Consider the following 27,975-nt stretch of genomic DNA (forward strand, 5'->3'; position numbering starts at 1 on the left):
TCTCTAATTTTCTATTGGTTTCGCTTATTAGAGCTAAAGAATAGAAAAATCATGTAACAACTTGGTAGCACTTTTCCACTTTAAGGATCCAAACACCGAAATATTTGATAAACGAACAACATCTCAACCAGTAATCTTCCTGACCATTTCATATTCTGCCGTACTGTCCCATACGATGGATACTTAAAATATTCTCAAAAAGTTGTCCTCCTTTAAAAACGAATGTAATTTGAAAAGAAAAAAGAAATAAAAAATTACTGGAAACTTCGTTCCACCTTGTTCTGTAAAATATCAGCGCTGGGACATTATTGTAAATGCATCGAAACGAAGATAAGTAACAGGTCATTGAAAATGTTGAGGTTTTAAAGGCGTTGAACTGTCCAAAACTGTGGCCCTTTTATGCAGCCCCTTTTCGGAATTCAATGTATATCAGACTATCAGTAAACTGACAATATATGCATGTTTTATATGCTGTTCAATTTTCATTTGAAACAACTCTTTCTTTCTAAGAGTTGGTGTTGTTTGAAATTTTTTCTCGAAATTCAAGGCTAAGCGATTACGCTTGACTACAGGTATGGACTCCCGAAGATGAAAACAACCAGCTTCCGTATGGACATCAATAAATCGCCGTATGAATACATCTGCGGATGTCTGTAAATTGCTTTTTGTACTTGTTACATGTGCAAATGTTAATTTCTGCTTAACCCGAGCCTAGAGGGCGTTTACGGCAGCATACATTTCCACTGCCGTCCATAAACAAATGCAACCAAACTGAGCTTGCAGCATGTTCATTTTTATCGTGTTGGGCGACCTATGGAGTTTTCACTGCCTTTAGCTCCATTGGTTGGACCTCTCTAAATTCTGCTCTAATGGCTGCGTATTTTAAAGTCATCACATAAATGCATAGGAAAAACTTTAAATAGCTTTTATGAACTCTTAACGGATGTCCGAAGGAAAGGCCAGAAGGTCTAGCCCAACCCACTCACCTCAGGTCAGCGTATTGTAAAAGCCCATTTGAGCCTCTTAATATTTACACCGGTCACAGAAAGGTATTGAATAGAAGTACCAGACCTACGTGAACAGAAAATGGAACTAAACTCTCATTTGCTTGGCAAAATTAGTTTTCCCAGGATCAGGAATTATTTGTGTTAGTTTCGCAAGTGTTTAAAATGTCTAGATAATGTCGTTAAAATGGATTGAAAATATACTTAGTATCGTCAACTGTAATAGGTTTTTCTTTAAACAAATTGTATAGAATTATTTCCCTTAATTAAATACACAGTACTATCAATATTGTTTACAATATCAATTGTTTACATGGACTGGCAAATTTTTTGTCTTTATCACCAAGATCGAACTGAGAATGATGTAATTTTACGACGAATGTAATCATCGCAATCAAAGAACGTAAAACGGAGGTGAGGCGACGTCACATTCAGTAGCAATATGTTAATTTAATGACAATTTCAACTTGGACAATATTGATCCTGAGAGATCTTACTTTAACATACATAGTAATACTTTTGATCTGGGAAGTATCTCTAAAATTGGTAGAAACAAGAAGTGTTAATTCATATGCTTCGTCCACTTAAAATAATGACAAAACGTCTGTACCTTTTAGATAGAAATGTACCATATTACAATAATGGTGGCATGCAGTTTCAGTGTTAAACTTCTAGAAAGTGGTTCTCAAGTTATGGATTGGACATGGGTTTTCGTGTTCTGGCCTTTGTGACCTTGACCTTTGGTCGAGTGACCTCAAAGTCAATATGTATTCTCATCCTATGAAATTTCAGTATTCTGGGTCAAGTGGTTCTTAAAGTTATTGATCGGAAATTGTTGTTCAGGCCCTGTGACTTTTGGTCTAATGACCCAAAAGTCGATAGGGGTCATCTACTTTCTATGTCCAATCACCCTATGAAGTTAAAAGGGTTGTCGAGTTATTTCTTGGCATTTGATCGAGTGACTCCAAAATAAGTAGGGGACTTTTACTCTGCATATTCAGCCATTATATGAAGTTTCAACATTCTGACGCAAGTGGTTTTCAAGTTATCGATCGGAAATTGTTTTCCATGTTCAGGCCCCTGCAACAGTGATATTTGATGGAGTGGTCCCAAAATCAACTGGGTAAATTTCCTTTGCTATCCAAAGCCTTTGTTATCCTAAGCAGTGTCATCATTCTTAGTCATGTTGTTCAAAAACTGTTTATCATGTTCAGGCATCTGTGAACATGACCTTTGATGAAATGATCCCCGGAACAATAGGGGTCATTTTAAATACACTAAAAGTTCTATCACCCTATGAAGCCTGAAGGCTCTAGTTCAAATGGTTCTACAGATATTGATCGGAAATGAAGTGTGACAGATTCCGACCCCTTGATGGATTGACCCCTGAAACATCGGGGAGTCATGTACATTGTACTTCGTAAGCCCTGTGACTTTATGAAGTTGAAAGGTTCTAGGTCAAACGGTTCTCCAGTTATTAATCGGAAATGAAGGGTGACGGACATGTCTGCCCCAGTGTCGGAAAGACATAATTCAACATCTTATCGTAAGGAGTATGTCCCTGTTTAGAGCCGATGAACTTGCTGAACATTAACTTATTTCTCCACATGCCATGGTGATAGATCCCGACTTTATGACAACGACGCGTTAATGACACACATTGATATAGGGGAATTGCGAAATCTCGTTATTAACACTTGTCGCGTTTTATATATTAATGAGGACATTACAAATGAATATTCAAATTCTTTCGATTTGTCAAATTCATGGCCGCAAAAACTTTATATAATAATTGTCATGTCTTTAAAATGCTAAATTTGCATATTAAAACGACAACCATTTTTAAAACTTGATATTTTTTATTCAATAAATGGCATTTTACTGGTACTCATGATTTCCTTATAAACATGATCAAGAAGTCGAGCAAAAATCACACAAATAAAATGTGTAACTTTGCTTGTTTAACTGTTGTTATTTTTCAAACGATTAATAGCTTGTTTTGTGAAAAATGTTCGCAATCACCAAATAATGTTTTCGTATGTTTGTGTTGCTTATTTAGAGTGGGTGATATCTGCCAAGAATAGATCTGCACGAGACATCAATATTTGTGTACACTGATTTATGTTCACCGATCGTTAAAATGATGTTGCATTTAACAGGAAGCATTATAAAACTTGCTCTGACCCTGGTTGCCAAACCCAGATAGAGTTAATTTAGCATAATTTAGAATAAAATGTGATGAATATGTTTTTCCCAAATAATGATATACAACTGTAAGTGTAAGAAATTTTGTATTATAGTCGCAACATACTTGCATTTCTAGGGGTGAATGCAAAAAGGTACCATAACGTTCCTTAATTATCAGCACTTGATACCTTTTGGCATGAATCCCTCGATTTGTATTTACATTCAGACAAGATTCATTAAAAAATGATAAAATATGTAAAATTATTTTTACCTCCCTTTTCCTAAATTGATTCGAAATAAATGAATTGCAAAGCTAAGCGCAGTCTTGCAACTTCATTTTTGGTTTAGATTGTAGAGATATACCATAATCTTTCAAACGCAAGTCTAAAACAAAAATCTGTTGAAATCAAAAGAAATACTCGGCTTCTCAAATACTTTCCTATTAATGGGAGGTAACTGAAAAAATGAAAAAAACATTTACAATAAATGTATGTAATAGGTCTTTTTGTTTATTAAATAAATATCTAAAACAATTGAAAATTGAAAAATGTCATTAAAGTTGCTAAAATGTAATCGACTACATTTAAGCTTGACTGATATATGATTTTATCTTGTGTTGTTCATCAGACTTTAACGTGTAATTCTAGTATATATGTTGTGGTCCTACTTTATGATGCATGGCTCTATGGCTGTTTTGATGTGCTCTTGGTCTCAGGGAAATCCACCGTTCGCTTTTATCTTTTTTAGTACAGACGACGTGCCAACCTATCCGATAAATATCATTATCACCACTCTTATTTGTCAAGGAATAGTGACGGACGTACACATCAAGTAGAATTGGCTTATTTTATCTCAAATTAGCAGCCGCCGTAATAATCGTTCCTTCCAATGTAAAGGTCATATAAGTATAACCACTGTCTGTGAAAACTTATACCTTTTAAGCATCATTATACCTTGTAAGTAGTAAAGAGACAAAATGCAAATGTGGCATAATAAAAATAAACTAATTCGGGAATTATTGTTAAAACTGCAAAACCACTGGTCATTTTGTATGCAAAACGCATGAAAGATATATTTAGCACATATCTTTGTTTTTACTCAGCAGTAATGCTAACATGAATCAAAGATAAAACACATCTTTGTTGTTCTATTTTTATTCCATCGATTTTCAATTTCTTCCATTTGAACCTTTTGTACCGGTATAAAAGTAAATAAATATAAATCTTGAACATTAGATAAATAAAACTATACAATAAATCATAAAAAAAGAATTGTCCATTTAATGTAAGGTATACACGAAGCAAATTAGTGTAACTTTAAACTCGTACTCTGAGTATCGATTAACCTGTCGTATTTACACAAACACTTCATGATTCAAGTGCAGTTAATTTTAAAAACAAAAATTGAATAATTATTTAACTTTAAAAAATATCATAAGATAGTCATGCTTTTGCCTTATAATACATATATAGTCTGTCTTAAAATTTTGATTTTAATATATTTACATGTATAAGCCCAAACACAACGCAGCAACAATCTTAAAATTGAGACGTTTACAGGTAATATGAATAATGACATGTCTTGTATGGTTACAATATTATGCAGTATCACATGTACCTCACAGTACAGTATGCAAAACTCAGTGAGAAATAAAAGTTTCTAAAGTATTTCTATTTGAAATTTACTATTCTGACAAGATGCAGCTCCTGTGGTACTACTCAGACAAAAGCTGGTAGAAGAAATCGCATACTAGTCTTTTTGACTGGGACTGGGATTTAGAATTTACACAATGCCTACCAAAACATGAAAAGTTCTAGAATTGATAGGATAGTAAAATAAAACTAACAAGAAATATCTTTAAAAATGATGGTCGGCGAATAGTAATAAGGAAAGAAGTTTATAAATTTTTCATCTAACATTCATCTTTCATCTAACATTTTTCAAATTGCAAAACTAAACACCGCACTTTAACAATTTAAATGGTTCTCTTTTAATTTTTCGCAAAGGTTTCGTAGGGTTGCAATTTTGTTTCGTATATCCTTAGACGAATAATTACAGCAGTAGTTCGATGAAGATTTATAAAGCGGTTTATGAGAAGAGGTCATTAAACGTGTATATTTTTAGATAAATTGGTCCCTATTCCCATTTGTAACAAAATAGCAGGAGACCTTACGATATTGTTACACATCGAGTTTGATAAAAATCCATTACATTTTAGTGGTTAATGCGAAGAAAGGCATATCTACTTTTAGCTATAGTGGTCCCTAATAGGGCCCAAGTTCCTATATAAATAAATTTGGAAGAGGACCTTATAATGATGCTCCAGACCAAGTATGATAAAGATCCACCAAGCTGTTCATGAGACGCTGTATAAAGGCATTTCTAGTTTTAGCTCTAGCAGCCCCTAAAAGGGATCAAATGTCCCAGCTCAACAAAGTTGGCTGCGGGCCTAATAAAGATGCTACAAATCAAGTTTGATTAGAATACATGAGAAAAAATCAATGAAAGGATTTTTTTATTTATTATTTTTATTTATTTCTAAAATAGGCCAACTGATCACGCTTTAACAAATGCATATTCGCTATTCGTGAATCTTTGGACAATGACGTCACACCTATAAAAAGTGAAGGTCAAGCAAAACATACAATTGTTATTATTTCAATATTTCTGTTTCATAAGCGCCGCATAAGCAAAGTTTGACCGTAGTTATATCACATAGATAAACTGTATGCAACGTACCTTCATTTCAGTGTAAAATGAGATTCAGTCATTTTATAGCATATATATAATGAAACAGATTTCAACAGAGTTAAATACTTGCATACAATACTAAAACAAAATATTCATATATAACAAATCAGTTAAATAATTTGTAACAAATATATCAAAGCAAACAAGTACTCATTTTAATATGCAAACTGAATAAGTCACAAAAGCAAGAAACCTTTTTATATACAGACGACAATTCAATTATAACAAGGAAAATCTTTTAAAAAGCACTTCTCTACATAAAAGACTCTTATCACACTCTTATTCATGTGATACGCAGACCGTATTCAGCTCTTTCTTTAATTTGATATATGTTGGTATTTGAACAGGTTTTTATCATATTTATTAAACTTACTTATTATTTTGAGATATATCAATATTCTTGCTAAATATACTGAGCCAAAGTTGGCTTTAAAACTGTGAGCAGCGTCGTTTAGGATAAACGCTTTGTCTACATTTCACTCAGCGTAGCACAGTCAACAGAGTGAAAGAAATTGACACTCTCGTCCAATCAGGCAGAGTGTTGCATAAATCTTCCGTTTTGATAAATTATCTATAATGCGTTATCAAGTAGTTTGATTGGCAAACTGAAGTCACGTGGCATAGGAAAACGAAAACGAATTTAGACGGCGTCGCCGAAAAAAAATATACTTTGGAGGCATAAAATGCCACCAAGATAATAACAAACTCCTCGTGTCTTAGTCTGGTCATAATAGCTAATATTAAGTGCAACACTATCGTCAAGGTAATTAATCTTTACAGAACACAGTTTTTACATCTTACCACTTTACTTTTCGTATCAAAAATGGTCGTAACTGATATATACAAAAACGTTCATGTATTACCGCGCCTACAAAGATCAATATAAACTTGCTGTCATGAACAACTTTACAGGTACAAACTTAACGAAGGAAACCACTGAAATATAGTTTTTATAATAGTAATTACGGCTGGCAATAAATATGACATTGGTGGTATGCGTTCCACAATCTGTAGAAAAACCGTTCCATAATTGTTTTAAACGTGATAAAAAGTTAATAAACTGATTTTCTAAGTCCTTCAAACTACAATATAATATTTTTACAAACGTACATTTTAAGTGTTTTCATTGTTGATAAAACATTTTTGGAGATTTTTTTTTCAAACTGCGACCGCAAATAAGGACAATTATTACATAACTATTCATATCAATTACCTGTATATAGTTTGTGCTGTTGACCAGTCTAAGTTTACTACTAAACTTCTCTAGGCTCAATAGAAAAAGTGGAATACCACTGGTCGCTCAACAATGTTGCAGGCTCGGTTTGACTGAGCCTGGCAATAGACGGTAGTTGAAATGCAAGCTACCGTCAAAACTTGAAGAACTAGAATGTGTCTGTAGGACACAGGGTATGCCCCCAATGGTACATTTTTCACAAATAAGGTGCAATTATTCAAATGTTTGCAGTCTTAAGGGGGTATAGCCTCAACAAACATTTCATGAAAAGGATTCATTATTCTAGGCCATATACTTTTTGAGCTTTGAGCATCACAAACAAAAAAATCCACTATTTTGGCTAGTTCAAGGGTCATTACTCTGTAATAAGCGCTAAGATTTCAAGAAGAATGCCAAGTGTGCAAGGTCACATCCTGATAAAGACTCAAGCAAGGTTTCATGAATTTACATCAAAAACTTTTTAGCTGGGCACATTATTAGGTAAAATGTGCATTTTTGACTATTTCAGGGGCCATAACTTTAAAGATACGGGTTGGAGACAGCCAAAAAGTAAGAGGTGCGCAAGTTTATATCATGATAAAGACTCTTGCAAGTTTTCATCCATTTATATCATATACTTTTTGAGCTAGGTGCGTCACAAGGTGCAAATGTATATTTTTGACTATTTCAAGGACAATAACTCTGGAAATAGGGGGCGGAGGCAGTCATAAAATAGGATCATGATTAAGACTCATGCAAGGTTTAATCAATTTATATGGAATACTTTTTGAGTTAGGCGCGTCACAAGATGAAACTGTGCATTTTTTACTATTTCAGGGCCATAACTCTGGAAATAGGGGTCGGACCCAGATTAAAAATAGGAGGTGCGCAAGTTAATATCATGATGAAGACTCACGCAAGGTTTAATCAATTTATATTAAATACTTTTTGAGCTAGGCGCGTCACAAGGTGAAAATGTGTATTTTTACTATTTCAGGGGCCATAACTGTTGAAATAGGGGGCGAATCCAAATGAAATATATGAGGTGCGCAAGTTCATATCATGATTAAGACTCATGCCAGGTTTCATGAATCTATATCAAATAATGTTTGAGCTAGGCGTGTCACAAGTTGAAAATGTGCATTTTTGGGTATTTCAGGGGCCATAACTCTGGAAATAGGGGGTGGAGCCAGACGAAAAATAGGAGGTGCGCAAGTTCATATCATGATAAAGACTCGTGCCAGGTTTCATGAATTTATATCAAATACTTTTTGAGCTAGGCGCGTCACAAAATTCGGACGGACGCACGCACGGACAAGACCAAATCTATATGCCCCCACCACTCATGGCGAGGAGTGGGGGCGGGGGCACAAAAACTAGGGAAATTTATTTCTGATTAAATATAATATTTGTAATGAAGGTATATATGTAACTGTCCCTTTTAACCTATGGGTCACATACTAGTCAGGGCCAATCTCCAAGTCTGAGGGTCCTAGGGTCAAATGCTGCATTTTTTTTGTACTGGCATGACTATTTCTTACCCTGGAAGACTTAAATAACATTTAAAACCAATCTCATTAGATGCTGCTGATGTATATTCATTTACATAAAATGAAGGGAGGTAATTTGGCATAAATTCAGTCAAAAGTTCTCTACCCTGATTGTCCGAGTCCATCTGATGGCATAAATGACATTTCAAATCAGTATCTTCATTGGTTACTGAGATACTCCATTTTAATTTGAAACAAAGGGAGGTAATTTGATATAAAATCAGTCGATATTATCTACACTGATTGTCTCAGTCAAACTAATGACATTAATGAAATTTCAAATGAGTCCTATAAATACTTACTGAGATAAATCCATTTTTATAAAAGACTAGGGAGGTAATCATGCATTGGTATATGCATGTAAAAGATACAGAGTACAGAGTACAAGTTTTTACAACAATATATCAGAAAAGTGTTCATATTGATAAACATTCAATCAAGAGTTATATAACATGACTATTACTTACCATGGAAGACATAAATAACCTTTCAAGCCAGTCTCATTAGAAGCTGCTAGGTATATTCATTTACATCAAACAATAAAGGGAGGTAATTTGTCATAAATGCAGTCAATATGTATCTTCACTGATTGTCTAAGCCAATCTGATGGCATAAATGAAATTACAGATCAGTATCTTCGTTAGTTACGGAGGTATACCCATTTTAATTTGAAATAAAGGGAGGTAATTTGACATAAAATTAGTCCATAGCTATCTACCCTGATTGTCTCAGTCCACCTTAAGACAATAATGAAATTTCAAATGAGTCCTATAAGTACTTACTGATATAAATCAATTTTGATTAAAATCATGGGAGGTAATTAGATATAAAATAACTCCGGAACCTATGATTGGTTCTAACAGATTCATCATGAATCCAAGATTTATTGTTGTTGAAGATATTTTGCAAGTTTGTATCAAATCAAACCATAAGTGAAGTCTTTATATGGCTGCAAAAGCCAAAATAGCAAATTTTTGCCCCTTTAAGGGCCATAGCTCTGAAACCTATGACGGGATCTGGCCAGTATTTGAAAGGTACCGAAACATTATGCAAATACAAGTTGTGTGCAAGTTTGATTAAAGTTTATTGCAATATGTTGTCTCTATCGTGGTCACAAGCCAAAAATGGCAAATTTTGGCCCTTGAAGGAGCCATACCTCTGGAACCAATGATGAGATCTGGTCAGTTTTCGAACGGAACCGAGATATTATGCCCATACAAGTTGTGTGCAAGTTTGATTAAAATCAAATACAAAATGTGGTCTCTATCGTGTTCACAAGGAAATTGTGAACGGATGGACGGACGGAGGACGGACGGACGAAGGGCGATCACAAAAGCTCAACCTGTCACTACGTGGCAGGTGAGCTAACAATGAATAACGAAAATAACAAAGGATGTTTAGATAATTTCACAAGTTCTTTCGATTATGACCTCTTGCCATTTCGTCTCTTACGAAGTTGTTTATGTGAACTCACTGGCTAAATATTTGAACGTTTAAAACACCTACAATAATGACATATCAAATGTGTTTGGTTTATATTAACAATTTATGTATTTTAGATCGTTTGTGACGAAAACTTCAAGCTTATTTTAACCACTCTCGGGTCCGCTTCTTGGAAAATCCAGCATTAATGTCATATGAGATTGCATGGTCGTGACCCCAGTGGGGCTTGAACGAAGCGGCCGATACATCACGGGCTGTAAACACTGGCTCCCACTCTTTATGGAGGTGAGTTGAAAAAGAGCCAGTGATACTTCCGAGGCGGCGCTAATGACCGGAACTACACGAGAAATGTAATCAAAGACAGAGGGTGAGTTTATTTTTTTACTTCCTGTAACAAATTTAAATCCTTATGTCAAAAAGGGACAATGTTATTCCACTCAGAATTGGACATATGTCCATGTATTTCGTCCTAATTTACACAAGTCAGAGATTTAAAAGTAATCGTTCGGATGTTGTTGAAAAGAATGTCTTATTACTGTATAATCTTAGTACGTGATTTGTTGGCGGATTATTACAGTCTATGTGTATTTTTGGCTAAGAGGAGGAGCCCCCGACACAGAGGACGCGCTTAGAACGAGAGTGGGAGCCAATGCACATTTAATACCAGGGTATTCAACGCTTTTAAGTTATTAGCAAACGATCTGCTTCCTTAAACTGCATTAAGATATATATCTTTGTCTTGTCTCTATTGTTACATGTGTTATGGTTCTCGAACATAGAGTCATTAGTTGTATATGATATTTTCAATATAAAAGGAATTTCTCATTCGACAACAGTTTTCATGGCCAATGACTTTTGAAATTGAACTCAATAGTGTTAGGTATGTCGTAATGGTTGAACAGCTAAAATTATTATCACACATATTCTAAAAGATGACAGTCAAATTGAAAATGTCATGTTTTTGAGGTATTTATTCCCCGTTAGAACTGGAGGGATATAGTTTTGACATTGTCCGTGTCCATTTCTCTGTCATTCTATAGCTGTATTCTATAGCTGTAACCACAAACGATAACAAAAGTTTTTACTCCTCTGTGCGTTAAATGTAGGGTCCTGGAAGATTACGAACATCTTTTTCATTAAATGTACAGCCGTAGTTATATTCTGGACAAAAATACAAAATCTGCTTTATAAGTGTGGAATTGAAAGAAATATGCGCAACATAAAAAGTTTAATGTTTTGATACAAACTTTCTGAACCTGATTATTTTTATATTAACTTGTTTTTAACCATAGTGGGGTTTAGCATTTAAAAATCGTATTTTGCTAGTGAAAACTGGACGATAGAATATGATATATATAAAGTTTTTAGATTAGAATTCGAAACCATGCATCATTATTATAAGTTCAAAAATGTTAATATAGCTTTTTTCAATAAGATTTGTGACAACATCTAAGTTGATATCTAAAATGTTTACATGAAAATACATATATATTTTCATTTATGTCAATGAAACTGTATTGGACTTGTGTATCATTGCTGTATGTATGTATGTATGTATGTATGTATGTATATATAGCTTATACGAATAAAAGAAGCTCTGCTTCACACAAAAAAATGTTACTCAATATGACTTTTGAATACACAGCTATAGCCTCAGAACGACAGACGAACGGATACGGACAATGACAAAACAATATTCCTTCGATTTGAATAGGGGAATATATATCTCCAAACTATGCCGTTTTAAATTTGTTTGTAACCTTTCGAATATGTGGGATAATAACTTTTAGCTGTAAAATTTAGTGATGTTGTTCCATATTTTCTTATTAAAACAAAGCTTTTTACAAGTATTTCAGTAAAACTTGCAGTAAAACTTTTAAGTTTACAAGCATGACTAAAAACACAGCAAAGGAAATATTGAAAAAGAAGTGTTATTCCGAGAATAAACAAAATTTGTAATCATATCGACTGCCAAGACGTTTTCACTACTCAATCAAATTCTAAAGTTTGTGTTGTCGAATGGGAAATTCCCTAACATTGCAAATATCAAATGTATACAACTAATGACGAGTTCCATTCCATGTAACAATATAAAGAGGATGATATATATCTAAATTCATTTTAAGGAAAGCAGACCGTTTGCTAATACCTTAAAAGTGTTGAACATCCTGGTATTAAATGTGCCTTGGCTCCCACTCTCGTTCTAAGCGCCTCCTCTGTGTCTCTGAAACTGAAACTGAAACTGAAACTGGTTTATTTGCTTAAACGCCTATTTCTACATTTAAAACATATTCAATGGCGTTTTACAATACAAGTTGAAATAAAATATTAAATATAAAATATTTTAAATAAGATTAATTAAAACGAATCAAAATAGCAATTATTAATTTAAAGTCAATGATAATACTATATTTTAAAATACTACTAACATACAATTATCACAGACAAACATTAAATTTCTATCACTGTCACCAGCATCATTGTTTAAAACTCAGTCAAAACTTAGAATAATGCAAAGTAGTCTCTGAAGAAATGCGTTTTCAACCTTTTCCTAAAGCAGTCAATTGAAGAACTTTGTCTGATGTTCAACGGCAAATTGTTCCACAACTTTGGCCCTATAGTACTAAAGCTTCTATCACTAAAAGTTTTTCGCTTGTTGAAAGGGACGGTGTAACAGTCAACTGATGACTCCGAGGATCTGAGGGAGCGCTGGGGATTTTCGGTGTTAAGAGTTCAATCAAATATGCAGGCGCATTTCCAACATGGCAATTGAACATGTACGTCAAGATCTTAAAGTTTATTCTGGCTTTGATCGGCAGCCAGTGCAAATCGTAGAATGCCTGCTTAGAACTGTCTCTTCTTCTACGATTCAGAACTAACTTCGCACACATATTTTGAATGCGTTGCAGTTTTGCGATGTCACAATCAGAAATACCGTATAAAATAACATTACAGTAGTCTAAATGCGAAATAACCAGCGATAGCACTAAGGTTTCAGTTGCATCCTGAGTCAAATATTTGCGAATGTTTTTGATTCGGAAAAAATTCAACATTGCCGTTCTACACTTTATTTTTATATGCTCTTTGAAAGTTAAAGTTTCGTCCAAATAGGCCCCCAAATATCTGATGTTACTCTGTCTCTTGATTTTATCACCACAAATATCTATCTCGTGTCTCTGGCTCCTCCTCTTGGCCAAAAATACACATAGACGGTAGTGTGTGTGTGTGTTCGGTTTTAACGTCTTTTTCAACAATTTTTCAGTCATATAAACGACGGGATAGACGGTAGTAATCCGCCAACAAATCACGTAGATTATACAGTAATAAGACATTCTTTTCAACAACATCCGATCGATGACTTTGACCTGACTTGTGTAAATTAGGGCGGAATACAAAGACATATGTCCACGTTCGGTTTAATTCGGTCCTATTTCACAACTTTCAAAAGTTCTCTCGCCAAGAAATGCCTTTGTTCTGCAGATCGACCTGCATACATAAGAGGTTCAACTAATCTGAATGGATTAACATTGCCCCTTTTTTGAAAAAAGGACTTAATTTTTTTACAGAAAGTAAAAAATAAACTCACCCTCTGTCTTTGTTTACATTTCTCGTGTAGTTCCGGTTACTATCGCCGCCTCGGAAGTATCACTGGCTCTTTTTTCAACTCACCTCCATAAAGAGTGGGAGCCAGTGTTTACATTGACCATTAGACCACCGCTCCCGTTTTAAATGAATACAGAAAATTACTAGCTTTATCAAACAGTTTAAGTTCGTCACAAGATAGGTTAATAAAGGTCAAGTAAGCAGTTCAATCTACAGTACGTTGTCTACTATATATGAAATAATTCAAGAAAGTTTTGTTTAAGATGCTTAACATATACCTTTGTTGCATAACTTAAGAAAATTTTATTATATTACATAACTATACAGAAATCACTATTCTAAACCACTAAAATGTACATTTTCCTAATTACCCAGCATATCTATTTGACATTTAATACAAATGTTCTCTGATTTTTTATTATTTCTAAACCGATTGACAAGGTCAGATGATGTTATTACAAAGAATATCTTTTATCAGATTACATACACAGTCAAGATGCCGTAAGTCGTTGCGTTTGTCTCGTGCAAACGTTATTTGCAGTATTACGGCATCATGCTGAAGTAACAGACTCTCTTCTATAGTAAATATTATGAAAACATAAATATATTATTTTATCAAATCACAACAATAGAACTACAATACAGTAATGTATGATATGCATAGCCTTAAATGTGTTTGAGTGCTAACACAGAAAATGAAATCTAACTGAAAACACCATGTCCCAGTCCACAAAACAGTCATCAGATGCGTATGACGCCGTTTTAAAAATGGATTATGGCACGTCCCGTTTATTTGTTTGATATCAAAACGTGGTATTTTGTGTCGTGTCCGTATAAAAGTCAAATATAGGTAGGAGAACGTTCCATGCAAGGTAAAGAACTTTTTTTCTGCTGAGTGTTATAATCCTTTCCGGAAATGTACTGAACCGGTTTAAATTCGTTTTCATACACTGCTTACTTTTTTCTAAATCCTCTAAATACTTTTGGCTTTTCGTCAATTGGTCCCTTAAAGGATGTTGCCTCTCCCTTTTCAAAGATGGCATCGCCGTGCCTCTTATGGTGCTTTTGTTTCGCTTCTGCCATAATCTGTTGTCTGGTCTTCTTGAATGGTGGCGGAAACTGGTCTGGAGTTAAAATACAACCTCTCACACCATAGCAGTCAATCAGGTCTTTCCAGACTTCATCACAAGAAAGGAGTTGTTTGTTTCCTATGCGACAGAACACAATCATAAAAAAAACATAATTTATAGTTAAAGTATATTTTAACCAACGACCAGAGAGGAATTTTCAAAACAACAACCAGCTCATGTTCATACTGTTTTTCAATCACAGAAAGATGATCCACTAAATCAGTATGTGATTCAGGGAAGTAAAGGCATTAAGTCCCGCCTACTGTAAACTGCACACATGGAAGACTCTCATGTAAAAGGTCATCTGCAACTATTTTACATAGACGGGTCAAATTTAATTAGTAAAATATAGCATAAAATAAAGATCTAAAATATGAATGACAAAACCTGTGATAAAACCTTCAATAAAGAATTCAATATCTATTCATAGATTTTGTTTTGCGTTCGTTTGCCTTTGATAATTATTATTCCATGTATGTTAATTATAGTCCAATATTACTTTCTCTATTTGTGAATATCTATTTTATCCAACTTTGACTAAATATCGCGTTTTCTAGAAAAAAAGCCGAAGTGATCATTCACACAAGTCAGATAATCTGGATCAGTCCGTTCCATTCTTGTCATGTCAATGTCTTTGTCATACATTTGTTATAGATGCTCAAATAGCTTGACACTTTCACTAAAGCTTGTACGTGACTGAACCCGAACGTAAAAGTCAAGATCAGTGTTATATGTCTAAGCTGTGCTTTTACTTGTACAGATATTAACATTTTTTGTACGAATGTACCATTTTATTGAGATAACTTGGCACAAAGATTGAGCATGATAAGACAATATGTCGCGTGAAACACAAACATCCCTTGCTCAAAGGTCAGGGTCGAACTTAGAGATAAAACAAGATAGTTCATATATGACTTCTTTAGCTGTCTTTGTCATTTGCAATCAAACATCTTATAACAGAAGAAATATCTAGAATTGACTATCAGAAAGCAACTGTACGACTGTATGAAACTTTCAAGATTTTAGTAATAAAATAACTTCCCTTCAAACTGGTTTAACATACAGATAAATATAATAAATTCATTCTTGTTTCGTTTTAATGTTTTCAAAACAAATGTATAACAAATCATTGGAAATGAAGTTAGGTACAACTATGCAATTTTCCGTACACTATTTTTATAAACGATTATCAGCTTTTTTTGTATAAAATGTATGATGTCATTATTTTAAATTATTTCTACCATATCAATCAATTAGATACAATATTTCTAAAAAACCTAAGATACTTGTATACTGCAATAAATGTTGGACTATGTAGGCGTTTTGTTCTTCAGAATTATTGTTTTGATTAGTGGTGTTAGAGGGAGATCATTTAAATTACTTTTACTCTATCCCCTTATCTCCATATTTCAAAATTCTACAATTTGTCAATTTTGTAAAGATTATAATATTGATTCTAGGCTTTAAACTACGCACAACTTGCAAAATCGTTTTGTCAATAATACTGTCAGGTTTTGCTTGTATGTTGTAAGAATTCCTAATGCATGTAAATTCAAAAGTAATTTGTCGGCCGAAACTGCATTCATGTGGCTTTGTATTGCCAAGCAATATCGTCCTTCACATTTTTATTTTCAAACGGATAACGAGATTAGTTCTCCCCACTGAGTTCCATTACCACTTGAAGATCATTAAAAGCAGATTTATAAGCAGAAACCAAAGTAGACTGAGGATTAAATAAATGGTCCATAATTAGTCAATCAAAGTTAAGCAAGTCGACCTACCTATGATGATAAGGCCTTTCTTGGCTCTGGTCAATGCTACATTGACCTGGTTTCTGTCAGTGATAAACCCAAGATTGTGCTTGCACCATCCAATTGTAGGGTTCCGCTCTATCTTGTAATGGGGAAGTGATCGGACTGTGCTGAATATAACGTAATCCCATTCGCCTCCTATAAAAAACATAATAAAATACATTGTATGTTAGATCTTTCTATACACAATCTTCTGAAATACACGTCAAATCAAGCAATAATTTTTGCATGATACATTACTCTCGTTGGAATCTGATGTTGTGTATCAGTAATTAGATTCTCAAAGCTCATTTTCTATTGTGGTACATTGTGTTTGCACTCAGTAGGGGCCTGTTTGGTGATTTTTATTTATAAGAACAATATACATTTATTTCCTACACATTCCTAGTTGAAATTCTGACATTATGACTAAGTTCAATATTTCTTCATTTCTATTTATCTTGTTAATATCCAGTATCACTAAGCGGTTTTTTAAATTAAAGTAAAAATCATTTTTGTTTGTTCAAAATAAAAACGGTTACTAGATAGACGGAACAGAATCCAAATACTATATTTTGTTTGCTTTGTGAGGCTTTATATACATAGAATAATTACCTTGACTAGAGACCACTGTACTGACATTGACATCTACAAAACCCTCATCCTTTAGTTGTGTTCTAATTTCGTGGCACTGCGCATTGTACTGTGATATGATTTGAACCGAATCAGACGGTTGTTCCCTGGTAAAGTAGCTGTACACTTTAACCTGTCATAACAACCCCAAGAGACTTTAAGATTCATATGTTCATTATATGGTGTAACATGCTTACGCCAAAGCGGCACTTGTACTTTAAAACAGTTGTATGTCTACTTGTGGTTTTCCACTTTTTATTTGAGAATTGGTTGGTTTATGTAGATACTTGCTATTTACACAACTTAAATGTTGCAAATGTTAAAATTATGATAACTTGAAACATCAAATGCTGTATCAATGATCATAACGTCGTACTGTACTCGTAAAAACAGCGCTCATTTATGATAAAAAGAACAATGCATAATTTAGAGAATGTATATTCACAATACATGTACAATGTACTCATTATATATTTATTTGAAAATTGAGTTCGGTTTCTGTATTAACAATCAAATAAAGAAGTATTGTTAAATACCGTGAACTGAAATATATATAAACTAAGCCCTTATACACGTCTTGCTTAAAGGATTCAAGAATGTAATCTTAAGCTGTAATGCTTACTACATGTTTTGCTTCTAGCAGATTGCTTCTTGACTGCTCATTTCCTTCTTCAGTAGACACTGTGAGGACTTCTTCTTCACCTTCTATTTGAACAAACACATGCGGATAGATGTTGCGTCCCTTGCTTGGCCAAATATTCATTGGATCTTCACACCAACGGCCTTTTCCTGTTTTTAGGGCACCGTCATAAAACTGCTCGGACGGAAAACTGCATATTTCAGGATTCTGAAGGTATACGTTTTGACTGATCACCATAAAAACTGATAACATAATAATAACAGTAAATGTACAAGGAACGAAACAGCAACTAATAAACACAGAGTGCATAAAACTCTGTCTTAAGTCTTACCTTCATGAACAGACTCAATCAAACGAGTCTCCTTTCATTCTGCTTGGTTGCATTCTATGCTACCAAAGAAGCGTTTTATTTATACAAACAGGAAAGAAAACATACCACATTTATTATCCAGTTACAATTTATTTTACATGATAGACTTTAAAATATCAATGTGATATTATTTGTCTTGAAAATCGTCATGCAGTTTCTCTTTAATACTATTTTATGCATGCAGACAATATGTCATCGGAGCAGTAGATTATATATATGATTAAAAACGTACCATGCGGTATTGCTCGTTTAACATGATGAACGCAACATTGGTGGAAGAATGATCAGTTGCGTATCTTTCAAACAACGACGTCTCTAAGCCAAGTACCGCCGCCTCTTTACACATTACGATTGGTCTGAGCTGCTTGTGGTCTCCAATAAGCACGACCTGCTTAGCATTTGTGGCAATTATTGGAACAAGGCAATTTGGTTCCGGGCACATCCCCGCCTCATCAACAATGATCTGAAATAAGCCTCGTTTCTGATCTCATAATGTTAAAACAGAGATACGTTAGACATTTTAGCTTGGCATTTTGCTTTAATACACTCAGCAAAAGTTCTATCTCCACACTTTTGAAATATGGATATTTTTCTTGCTATAGCCGGTGATATATCTATTTGTCGTCTGCTAAGTACCTATGAATCGTCCTACAGATAACCGATATTATTTTAAACAAATACCCTCATCTTCATTGATTTCCACCGTGCACGTGCATTACGTGCTTTTAATGTTTAAATATCTACCGGACTCTCTACACGGTCCAAAATATGTGAATATGAAATCTGTGTGATCAGTCTACATTGAAAAACCTAAAAGTTTCCTGTTTTCACAAGTATGACGGATGACGTTAGATGAGAAAGGGTGCGCCGTCGGAATGGTCCAGAGTGGCATATCAAACCGAGAGGTACACGCTTAAAAGTCTGCTGACTTTAACCCCATTGAACACCTGTGGGATGAACTTGGGCGAAGTGTCAGGAGTCTGAGACCTGTTCCTCGCAATATCCATGAACTACAAAATGCTGTTGTGAGAACATGGAATGCTATTCCACAGGTGCGTATCCGACCGTTCATTCGATTCATGCGTTCCATGTGTACAGCCGTTATTAATGCTGTCAGAGGGCACACGAGATACTAAGATCTTGGATTGTGTGACTTTTCATTTTGGGGATTGTACTGTTCAAATTGTTCACGTTTCAATGAATTTGCCATTTTACGCAATTGTTTCATGAATTACTTTTATTAAACATTTGATCTATATAGTGTCCAAATTTTGTTGAAATATGTCCAAAGGTTAGCGAGCTATATCCAAAATTGTAGGTGTGGTGTTAGAACTTTTGCTGAGTATATAATGGTTATAAATACTTTACATTAAATTTGTTATCTCTAGAAAAAGCAGATAGTGACAATTGCAAACTAATCAAAACATATTTGGCCAATGGCGTCACAATGCGTTTTGTCTTTGGACACACTTGTGTAAAGTACCGAAGATAACGTTCACCTATTAAAATAAATCAATCATCACCTGGGAAATATCTGTCGCTCTCAATAGTTTCGGATTGGTGCCAACTGCCGTCGTACATAGTATAACGTCATACTTTTTCATTTCTTCAATAGATGCCTTTGCAATCAGTTTAGCATATTCTTTTTCTTTTATCGGCATTGGTTTGTTTTTGTTCACTGCAAACAACTTGTCGAATTCTTTAATTCTTTCGGAAAATGTATTTTCAGGTTTCCGTATTAGATGATGCAGCGACACTGATTCCAGTTCAGGATCAGCTGCCTGATTTTTTGTGCTTCTCTTGGTGACAAAATTCTTTCCTGGTATTGGAAATTTTTCTGTTTCAATCGTTCTGCCGTAAACTCGTACAAATTTTGGTCGATGCTCACCCATCCGATTTAACATCCACTCTGCAAATATGATAAAAGAAATGTAAATCAAATCATTAATGACAGCATAAGCATACATGTAAGAATAAACAAACAAAAAAATTGAAACTCAAAATATGTAAAGTTGTTTAGCAATTAATTCATATACTAGCCCTATATTATACTTATATACACTTACATAAATAAACTGTTTTCGGTTAATATACAAAACAACAACCGTAACTTAATGTTTAGTGTTCATAAACTTAATATTCCTGAATTTGTACTCCATAGATCGTATAAAATAAAATGACCTGTGTACAGTATGTTATAATTAATGGCTTTAAATGAATATAAACCATCTGAGATATATATTGAATGTGAAACACACTTGCTACCAAGTCGACAGACTTGTTTGATGGTCCACAGAACAAAACTTGATTCCGATCCATCATTTTTCTCTGCTTCGTGTTGTTGACTTTCGTAAAAAGACAGATAAGCTTTATTGCAGTTTGTGTTTTCCCAGTACCTTAAATTTAGAAAGCAGCCAATTAACTACAGAAACAAGAAAACAATCTATTGATACCCATTAAGATAATTTACAGAAAAGGATCATGTTGAATGCTATTTTTATTACCAGGTAAATATTTGTTTAAAAAGTAAATTCAAGAGTATATGAAAACAATTTTATTTATGTTATAAATCATATCTGTTATCAGACGTTTGCTTTGATTTCCAAGTGAATACCTGGTGGTCCTTGTATGAGGGTGAAGCGGGACTTCAATGCTTTACAGATCGCTGCTTTCTGCATTGCGTTATTTCTTGGTAGAGGTTTCCAAGCATTATCATCCTTTATCTTTATAAATAAGTCTGTATCCATTTTATTTGCTATCTGCACTAAGTCATCATCTAACAGTAAAAATTGCAAATTTATACTTAACAGACCTTAAAAAAAGACTTTTTGTTTTGTTTTGCAATAGCTTTTTAATTGAAGTCGTACCAGTTTGATATTTAAAATATGCACTTTTGACTGCCTGCTGTGTAATAACTGGAAGAAAAACGTACTTACTTCATTCTCATTACCTTCCATGAATTACACATGTAGCCTTTCCCTAAAACCCCAGAAACTGACATAAATGAACGTGAAAATAATCCACAATAGCACAGCATTGAATAACAAGGGCCGTAGCAGGACAGAGTCGCTTTTCTTTTCAAAAGCCTTGTACAAAGCATTATATATATACTTAACAAACTATTGCTAATTCCACTAATAAGGGACATAACCTTGTGAAAAGGCAAAACAGAGTTATATAATCAGTGTCATATCATTATAATGAACAAGTGTGTTAAGTTACAATTTATTCCAACGCGTGATTTCAGAGATACCAGCTTATATGCAAATAAAAATAACCAGCCGGGATCCGGACGCTGACGCGTAAGCCTTCGTGATTGCAATTGCAGTGGCTGTTTGTGTTCTCCAAATAGTCAAGCTAAACTCATATAACACAAAACATCTGGACCAAACGATATTGCTTTTATGATTGTTATATCACTGGGATTTATCACAATGTGACAATAACATGCTTAAACGGTAATACTGTTCTGTGTAAATTTTCAAAACTTTGGTTTATTAAGATAATTAATGCAGTCAAAAGTATGCGGGTCTAGGTAGTTTCTATCAGATTCCTGCATAAAAACGACTTTTGTTCGCTAGATTCGCCAACGTATTAACGGGGGAAAATCTTACACAAATAAGACAATTCACGTGCTATTAATACATGATTTTCATTTTTGAAATGTCTTGCCTAGGACGTATATGTTTTAGGGAGCAGATGGTAACTGGTATTTGCGTCTTGTTTCTTCCATTATTACCCCTTTTTGTAGCATAAAAGATGCAATCTAATCAATAGCGAGATTGTTTGGTTTTATGAATCATAGCAATGATCTTGGGAAGTATCCGTCGGTGTGTTTTTATTTAACTTCTCAGAGAATTCATATCAATCTCGAAAGCTTGTCGTACTCATCCGTTCACTAAATAAGTGTTCCTACTCAAAATAACTCAAATATAAAATCGTCATTCTTGAAATTGAGTTCCTGTTTACAGAATTTAAAAATGATATCCACAATTATGGATAATGTTATGTTTGCCATAACAAGAAAATAGACAAATCGTTTAAAAACCTTCTGAACATTCTTTTGGCAGTGTTGCTGTTTTGTTGGCCATAGGTATGTATATCTAAATCATGTTTTCCGTTAACAAGAACAATTAAAAATTGTACCGGAATCGTAAAGTTATCATATATGAAAACAATACATTTAGTCTTCGTGTTACGTTTTAATGCAAGAATAGCTACAATACACGTTTGTTTTATGTATTAACGTCTGCAGAAGCCCTTGGTCTAGGTCACAGCCTTCTGCAGACGTTTACAAAAACGTGTATTATCCCTACAGTACGACATATATTAAGACGATAACAATACTCAATTCCAATATAAAATTCATTTTACAAGTTTTAAATAATCAAATCACCATTTACATACATGATATTTATACTAGTAATACTTGAGGTTACTTACCTAAATCGGAAATTGGTTTTCTTAGAGCAATGTTTGCAGCAAGTGATCCCTTTTCAAGCTCCTGAATAAAACTCTCAGTTCTCCTGAAAAGATGAGGGAATAAAAAAACTGAGATGATACGTGAAGCTAATTTATTTTTAATATTTCAACAATCTTTCGACTATGTAAGCAAATAGGTCTTATTTTTCGTTCGTAACAATGATTTTTCCTGTCAGTGATATCTCTTGAAATATAAAACAATACTGTTGGTGTTACACATCGTTCTAAAGAATTTCGAGGTTGGTAATAGCGTTAATTCTGTTTTATAAAGTTACTTGATTAGTATTGAAATTATGTTCTGAAAAGGTTTTGCAGGATTCTATTGTAAATTTCAGCAACTTTTGACACCAACAATGTATGAAAGAAAATCTAAGTTGACTTTACTTTCACATGGATTGTTACAATACTTTCATGATGAATTAGTGTAAAAGCAACATTCCATACCTCGGCTCCCTCCCCCCCCCTCCCCCCCCCCCCACCCGCGAAACCCCATTAAAAAAAGATTTTGCTCGATGTTCTAATGGGAAAGTATATTTTTTTCCATATATAACCATTAATAAGAATATATTGAAAATTTTAAAAGATCCTACTACCGCCCTTGGATACCGTTAGAGTAGTGTATAGTTTTGATTTGGGTCCGAATATAGCCACAATTAAAAAAAAGCCCGTTACGGATTACGTGGATCAAACAATATTTATAATTCATAAGGAGATATCCCTTTGAACGTTTGTAAATGTTTTCTTATTTGGAATCTCTAAAAATACAACAGAACTTATAACAGCTTTTGACAACAAAACTTTAGGTCACTAAAGGAGCTAAAGTATCATCAGTACATCAGCAAGACTTACAGCTAGTAACTTTCATTTTATTCATTTTGAAAACAAAAAAGTTCGTTTCGTTTGTATGGCAAAGGGGATACAACCTTTTTATATATCAAGTGGACATATTTCTCTGATCACTTCACGTAAGGGCTGAACACAATTGTTGAAAAATGTCAAAACTATGTGACTCAAGCACGGAATATTGTTTTAAAATGTTTGGGTACGTTTGTTAATCCCGTCCAAAAATGGTTGATAGTTCATGTCACCTGTATCTCATTATCTAGCCATAAATGTTTATTTTTGTCTGTTTGGAGATTTTAAATTCCATTTCAGAAATGCAAATTACTTTCTAAAATAATAAGAGATTTTAACGATGAAACCTTTATTACACATTCCCTTGGTGTATAGAACACACAATCAAACTAAAATAATATTTGAAGTGCCAACAAACCAAAAATGGAAACAATATAAATAGTGATAATTCATCAACTTTTTTTGTTAGACTAAGTAACGTTTTATCTTGAAACAGTAATGTGTTTACTTGTCTACCTCAGATTTCTTCAAGATTTCAATATGAAATCGGGTCTCTTGGTTAAAGATGATGTCATCAGCTTTTGACGTTTCGTGAAGTATAAAAGAAATTACAAGTTTTCCACTCTTTTGCTCGACACGAGTTATCTCTCCATGTCCGACCCATATGTAAGTAGCAGTACACTGCAAATCGTCCCGAACTGCATGTGGTCGACTAGTTTTGATGCACAACCAATCGTACGATGGAGCTTTGTATTCGTTTCGATTACTGTCTTCAAAAAAGGTTCCAGAGAATTCAATATTTCTCATTTCGCAATCTTCCTCATCGAGAACAAATTTCCCTGTTCGATCATGGCTAAACTTTATTGGACGGTCATTGAGACAACATGATTCTTCATTTTTTAACACACCTTTAGATGCTTCCATCGATAAAATCGGGAGCCAAATATCACGATATGTTTTTACGTCTTTATAACGGTCACGAGTAGCATTCGACGTATATCGCGACAAATATAACACCGGGTCATCTGTGTGCTGAAGACAAAATTTCACATTATCTGTCAAGTTTAACAGTGACGCTTTAAGAACGGTCGTTCCCTTCTTCTGAACTGCTGTCATTTGAATATTGAGTCGTTGTCCTCGTGAAAAAGACATGGAAAACTTTGTGCTTGGTTGGAAAACAATTGATTTTTGTTGCTTCCTACCTACCTCAACTTCTGTTGCGACTGCATGTTCTGTAGTGACATCATGTAAGCCATTAGAAGAAACAACTCTTGTGTTCTCTATAATATCAGTGTAGCAGATTTCCTTTTTGTCTGCTTTTTCTATAGTCAGAATTCGAAGCAACTGTACCCATTGTTGCATAGGAACCAGAAACATATCTTTATATGGATTTAGTTCCTGAGTACTGTCGAGTTTGACATTACTGATTACAGGACGGAAATTGTACAGCCGTTTACTCCAGACGGCACGTACTTTGTTAGAGCGTGTGTTTATATCATGCTTGATGACAGGTTTTTCTGCCATGTCCAATAATTTAAACGGTATTTCTCTGTGGACCAAAGCTTGACCCCTGAGTGTAGGTGTGCAAAATGTGATTTCTCCGTCAGTGCAGCTGTTAACGTAACACGTGAAAATTCGAGGCTTCCTTCCTAATTCAGTTGCCATCTTTAATGTTTTGCATCCTCTTTCATAATCTTTTGCTCTCTTACTGACCAAATTTGCGTGCTGACATATATCGTCGATTTCTTCTTTACTATAGGAACATGGTGTATCTTGAAATAATGCTGAATGCACAAGCCTGTGGACAACAAGATCTATGTATCTTCTGATCGGAGAAGTAAAATAAGTGTAGCGGAAAATATCTAATCCGTAGTGTTTTCCTTCATGTTCCCCTACAGTTCCAGAGCACCTGTATTCAGCATGCTCTTGAATATACAGCCAGTTCTGGTAAATTACATGCTGGATAGGATGCAGATCGTCTTTCCGTAGATAATTGGTCGCATATACATGGTTCGTCAACATTGCTCTCCAAATTGTTTTGAAAACCATCACATCTTTATTGTTGGTGTCACATTTTGAGCTGAAACTTGGACATTCCTTTCCAATCTGTTTATCCTGTAATTTGCAGATTATGTTCATGTAATCACCATTAACTTTAAGAAATTCTGCAATTTCCTCGCCTGATGGAGGGTTATGGCAACGGATAGGCACATATTGCGCGCTACTTGACTGCAATAACTTTTCTGCTACTGTTCTATTTGCTAAGACCATGAATTCTTCTACTAAATAATGAGCTTCGAATGTTCCAATATCATCATTTTCAAGAACTGATTCTTGAAAATTGACCTCTAAAGCATAGCTCGCGTTTTTTAAACGCTGTTTTCGCAGGATGGTTGCCATTTTGAACAAACGTTTGATATGTGTCGTAGTGCGATCATTAGTATTTGTGTCCTGTATTGAGATCATGTCTTGAACTTCTTTATACGTTAACTTCCTCTTTGATTTGATACACGTTTTCATGATTTCAGTTTTATTTATAGCAAAGCTTTTCTTATCAATATAAAAGAAAACAGTCAGTGTCAGTCTTAATTTGTTCGGAAGCAAGCTGCAAAGATCTTTGCTTAAGGGTTCAGGAAGCATATACCTCGCATTTCGTATGCCAGAGTAAAACGTTTGAGATCTGTTTTGTGCCTCAACATCAACTGCTGACCCCTTTGCAACATGTGATGATACATCTGCAATATGTACACCAACTTTATAAGCATGTTCGATTTCGACTACACTCAATGCATCATCTAGATCTTCTGAATCGGGAGGGTCAATTGTATATGTCCATAAATCGCTTAAGTCTGTTCTTCCTTCAAATGCATTTCCTCTGGGCTCATCCGTTGATTTGCTTAGTAGATATTCTACCTCCTTAACTGTTGACTTTTTGTATAAAGAGGGAACTTTATACATAATATTCGACACCAGTAAGTCTTGTTCAAGACATTTGCCTGTTGGAAGTATTTCAATAATAGCACCTATTGGATAGACATACCGTGGACTCCAGCTGATAAATGCAACAATTAAGACGCAAGAGTTTCTTTCTTCTCTTTTTAACCGAACTATCTTTGAAAATTTGAGTGTCCCATTCAACTTGTCGTAGTCATATATCTCTACCATATCCTTTCTGGCTGTTTCGTTTCTATATTTCTTTGATATTTCCCGATTTAAGACGTGTATTTTTGGAAATGTTTTGCATATTGGCCGAACAAGGTTGTAGCTATCTACATCCAATGTACAGGCGAATAAATTCCGTTTCACATTGTCATGCCGTTTACTATCGAATATACCCACAACCTTTCCGAATCGTTTACCTGTTGATTTCTGGTTATGTAAGAGCTCAACTATTACTTCGTCTTCATTGAATGTCTGTCCGATTTTACCACGACCCAGAATTTTTATAGGACCAAAGCATCTGGCAGATCTTGCCGGTATACAAACCGCTTCATGTGGTCCTTCTATTTTTATAGTACCACGGATGTATTTCTGGTCATTTACCGTTATTTCATTAAGTTCGGATTCTGGTAGCATATCTGGATACAGTTTCTTTCGTCTTAATACATCTGGACGTCTGTCTTCAAATTTCCTTAAGAAAGAAGGATCTAAATGAACAACTGTTTCTGTAAGATTCTCTTTTGATATTGAAGTTTTATACGTGTGGGATTGTTCTTTACCTTCATATATTGAACGGCTAACATCATAGAAAGATGCCGTGTCTGTTTCAGATTCAGAGTCTTCTGATATTCCTGATGAATGAAATTCTTGGTCAGATGAGGTACTCAAAGGTGCTTCTGTGTCGGAATCCTCAGACGACGATATACTAGCGTTGTCTGTGTCTGTTCCACTTTCGGAAGGACACCATTCAGTTTTTTTGACATAACTGGTGACATTCAATTCCTGTTCATTTTCAATGTCAGAAGATGTTCGCTCGTAAATATTCACACTTTCTTCCTGTATCGCATCCGAGTCATCTGACAGTTTAGTGACTTGTCTTTGATAAATGTCCCGTCCATGCAGTCTTTTTTCTCTGTTTGCTTATAAAACAAAACAAAAATAATTCAAAATTTAGTGTTTTTTTTTTGTGGTTTCTGAAAGATACCAACAAAATGATATTGCCTTATCCCTTTAACATAATTATATCCATCTCAATCAAACCACTGTGCTTAATTTCCTTGTATGTATATTGTAGCAATAATTTATTTTCTATGAAACTAAATATAGTGTAAGATTCATTTAACAGACCAAAACTGTGTGTTATTATACAACAAGAGGAAACTGT

The 27,975-nt window shown here is 34.4% G+C and overlaps 1 protein-coding gene across 3 annotated transcripts in view; it reads right to left on the minus strand.

Annotated features, from left to right (window-relative positions):
- Positions 1-14,154: 14,154 nt before the first annotated feature.
- The window catches only part of LOC123524812 (helicase with zinc finger domain 2-like), a 36,429-nt gene continuing 22,608 nt past the window's right edge, over positions 14,155-27,975 (minus strand). For 2 of the 3 annotated variants that reach the window (XM_053538391.1, XM_045303299.2), the window contains exons 10-19: positions 24,160-27,730; positions 22,758-22,840; positions 20,929-21,090; positions 20,573-20,710; positions 19,838-20,223; positions 18,547-18,777; positions 17,927-18,151; positions 17,287-17,437; positions 16,663-16,830; positions 14,155-14,959 (exon numbers count right to left, since the gene is read on the minus strand). In XM_053538391.1, coding sequence (XP_053394366.1) covers positions 14,706-14,959; positions 16,663-16,830; positions 17,287-17,437; positions 17,927-18,151; positions 18,547-18,777; positions 19,838-20,223; positions 20,573-20,710; positions 20,929-21,090; positions 22,758-22,840; positions 24,160-27,730 — 5,369 coding nt within the window. In that variant the 3' untranslated portion in view covers positions 14,155-14,705. Of the gene's footprint in view, positions 14,960-16,661; positions 16,831-17,286; positions 17,438-17,926; positions 18,152-18,546; positions 18,778-19,837; positions 20,224-20,572; positions 20,711-20,928; positions 21,091-22,757; positions 22,841-24,159; positions 27,731-27,975 lie in introns of those variants that run through there. The other variant, XR_008370207.1, reaches the window with a different exon arrangement.

The sequence above is a fragment of the Mercenaria mercenaria genome, chromosome 3 (genome assembly GCF_021730395.1).
Source record: "Mercenaria mercenaria strain notata chromosome 3, MADL_Memer_1, whole genome shotgun sequence".
In the NCBI taxonomy this organism is placed as follows: domain Eukaryota; kingdom Metazoa; phylum Mollusca; class Bivalvia; order Venerida; family Veneridae; genus Mercenaria; species Mercenaria mercenaria.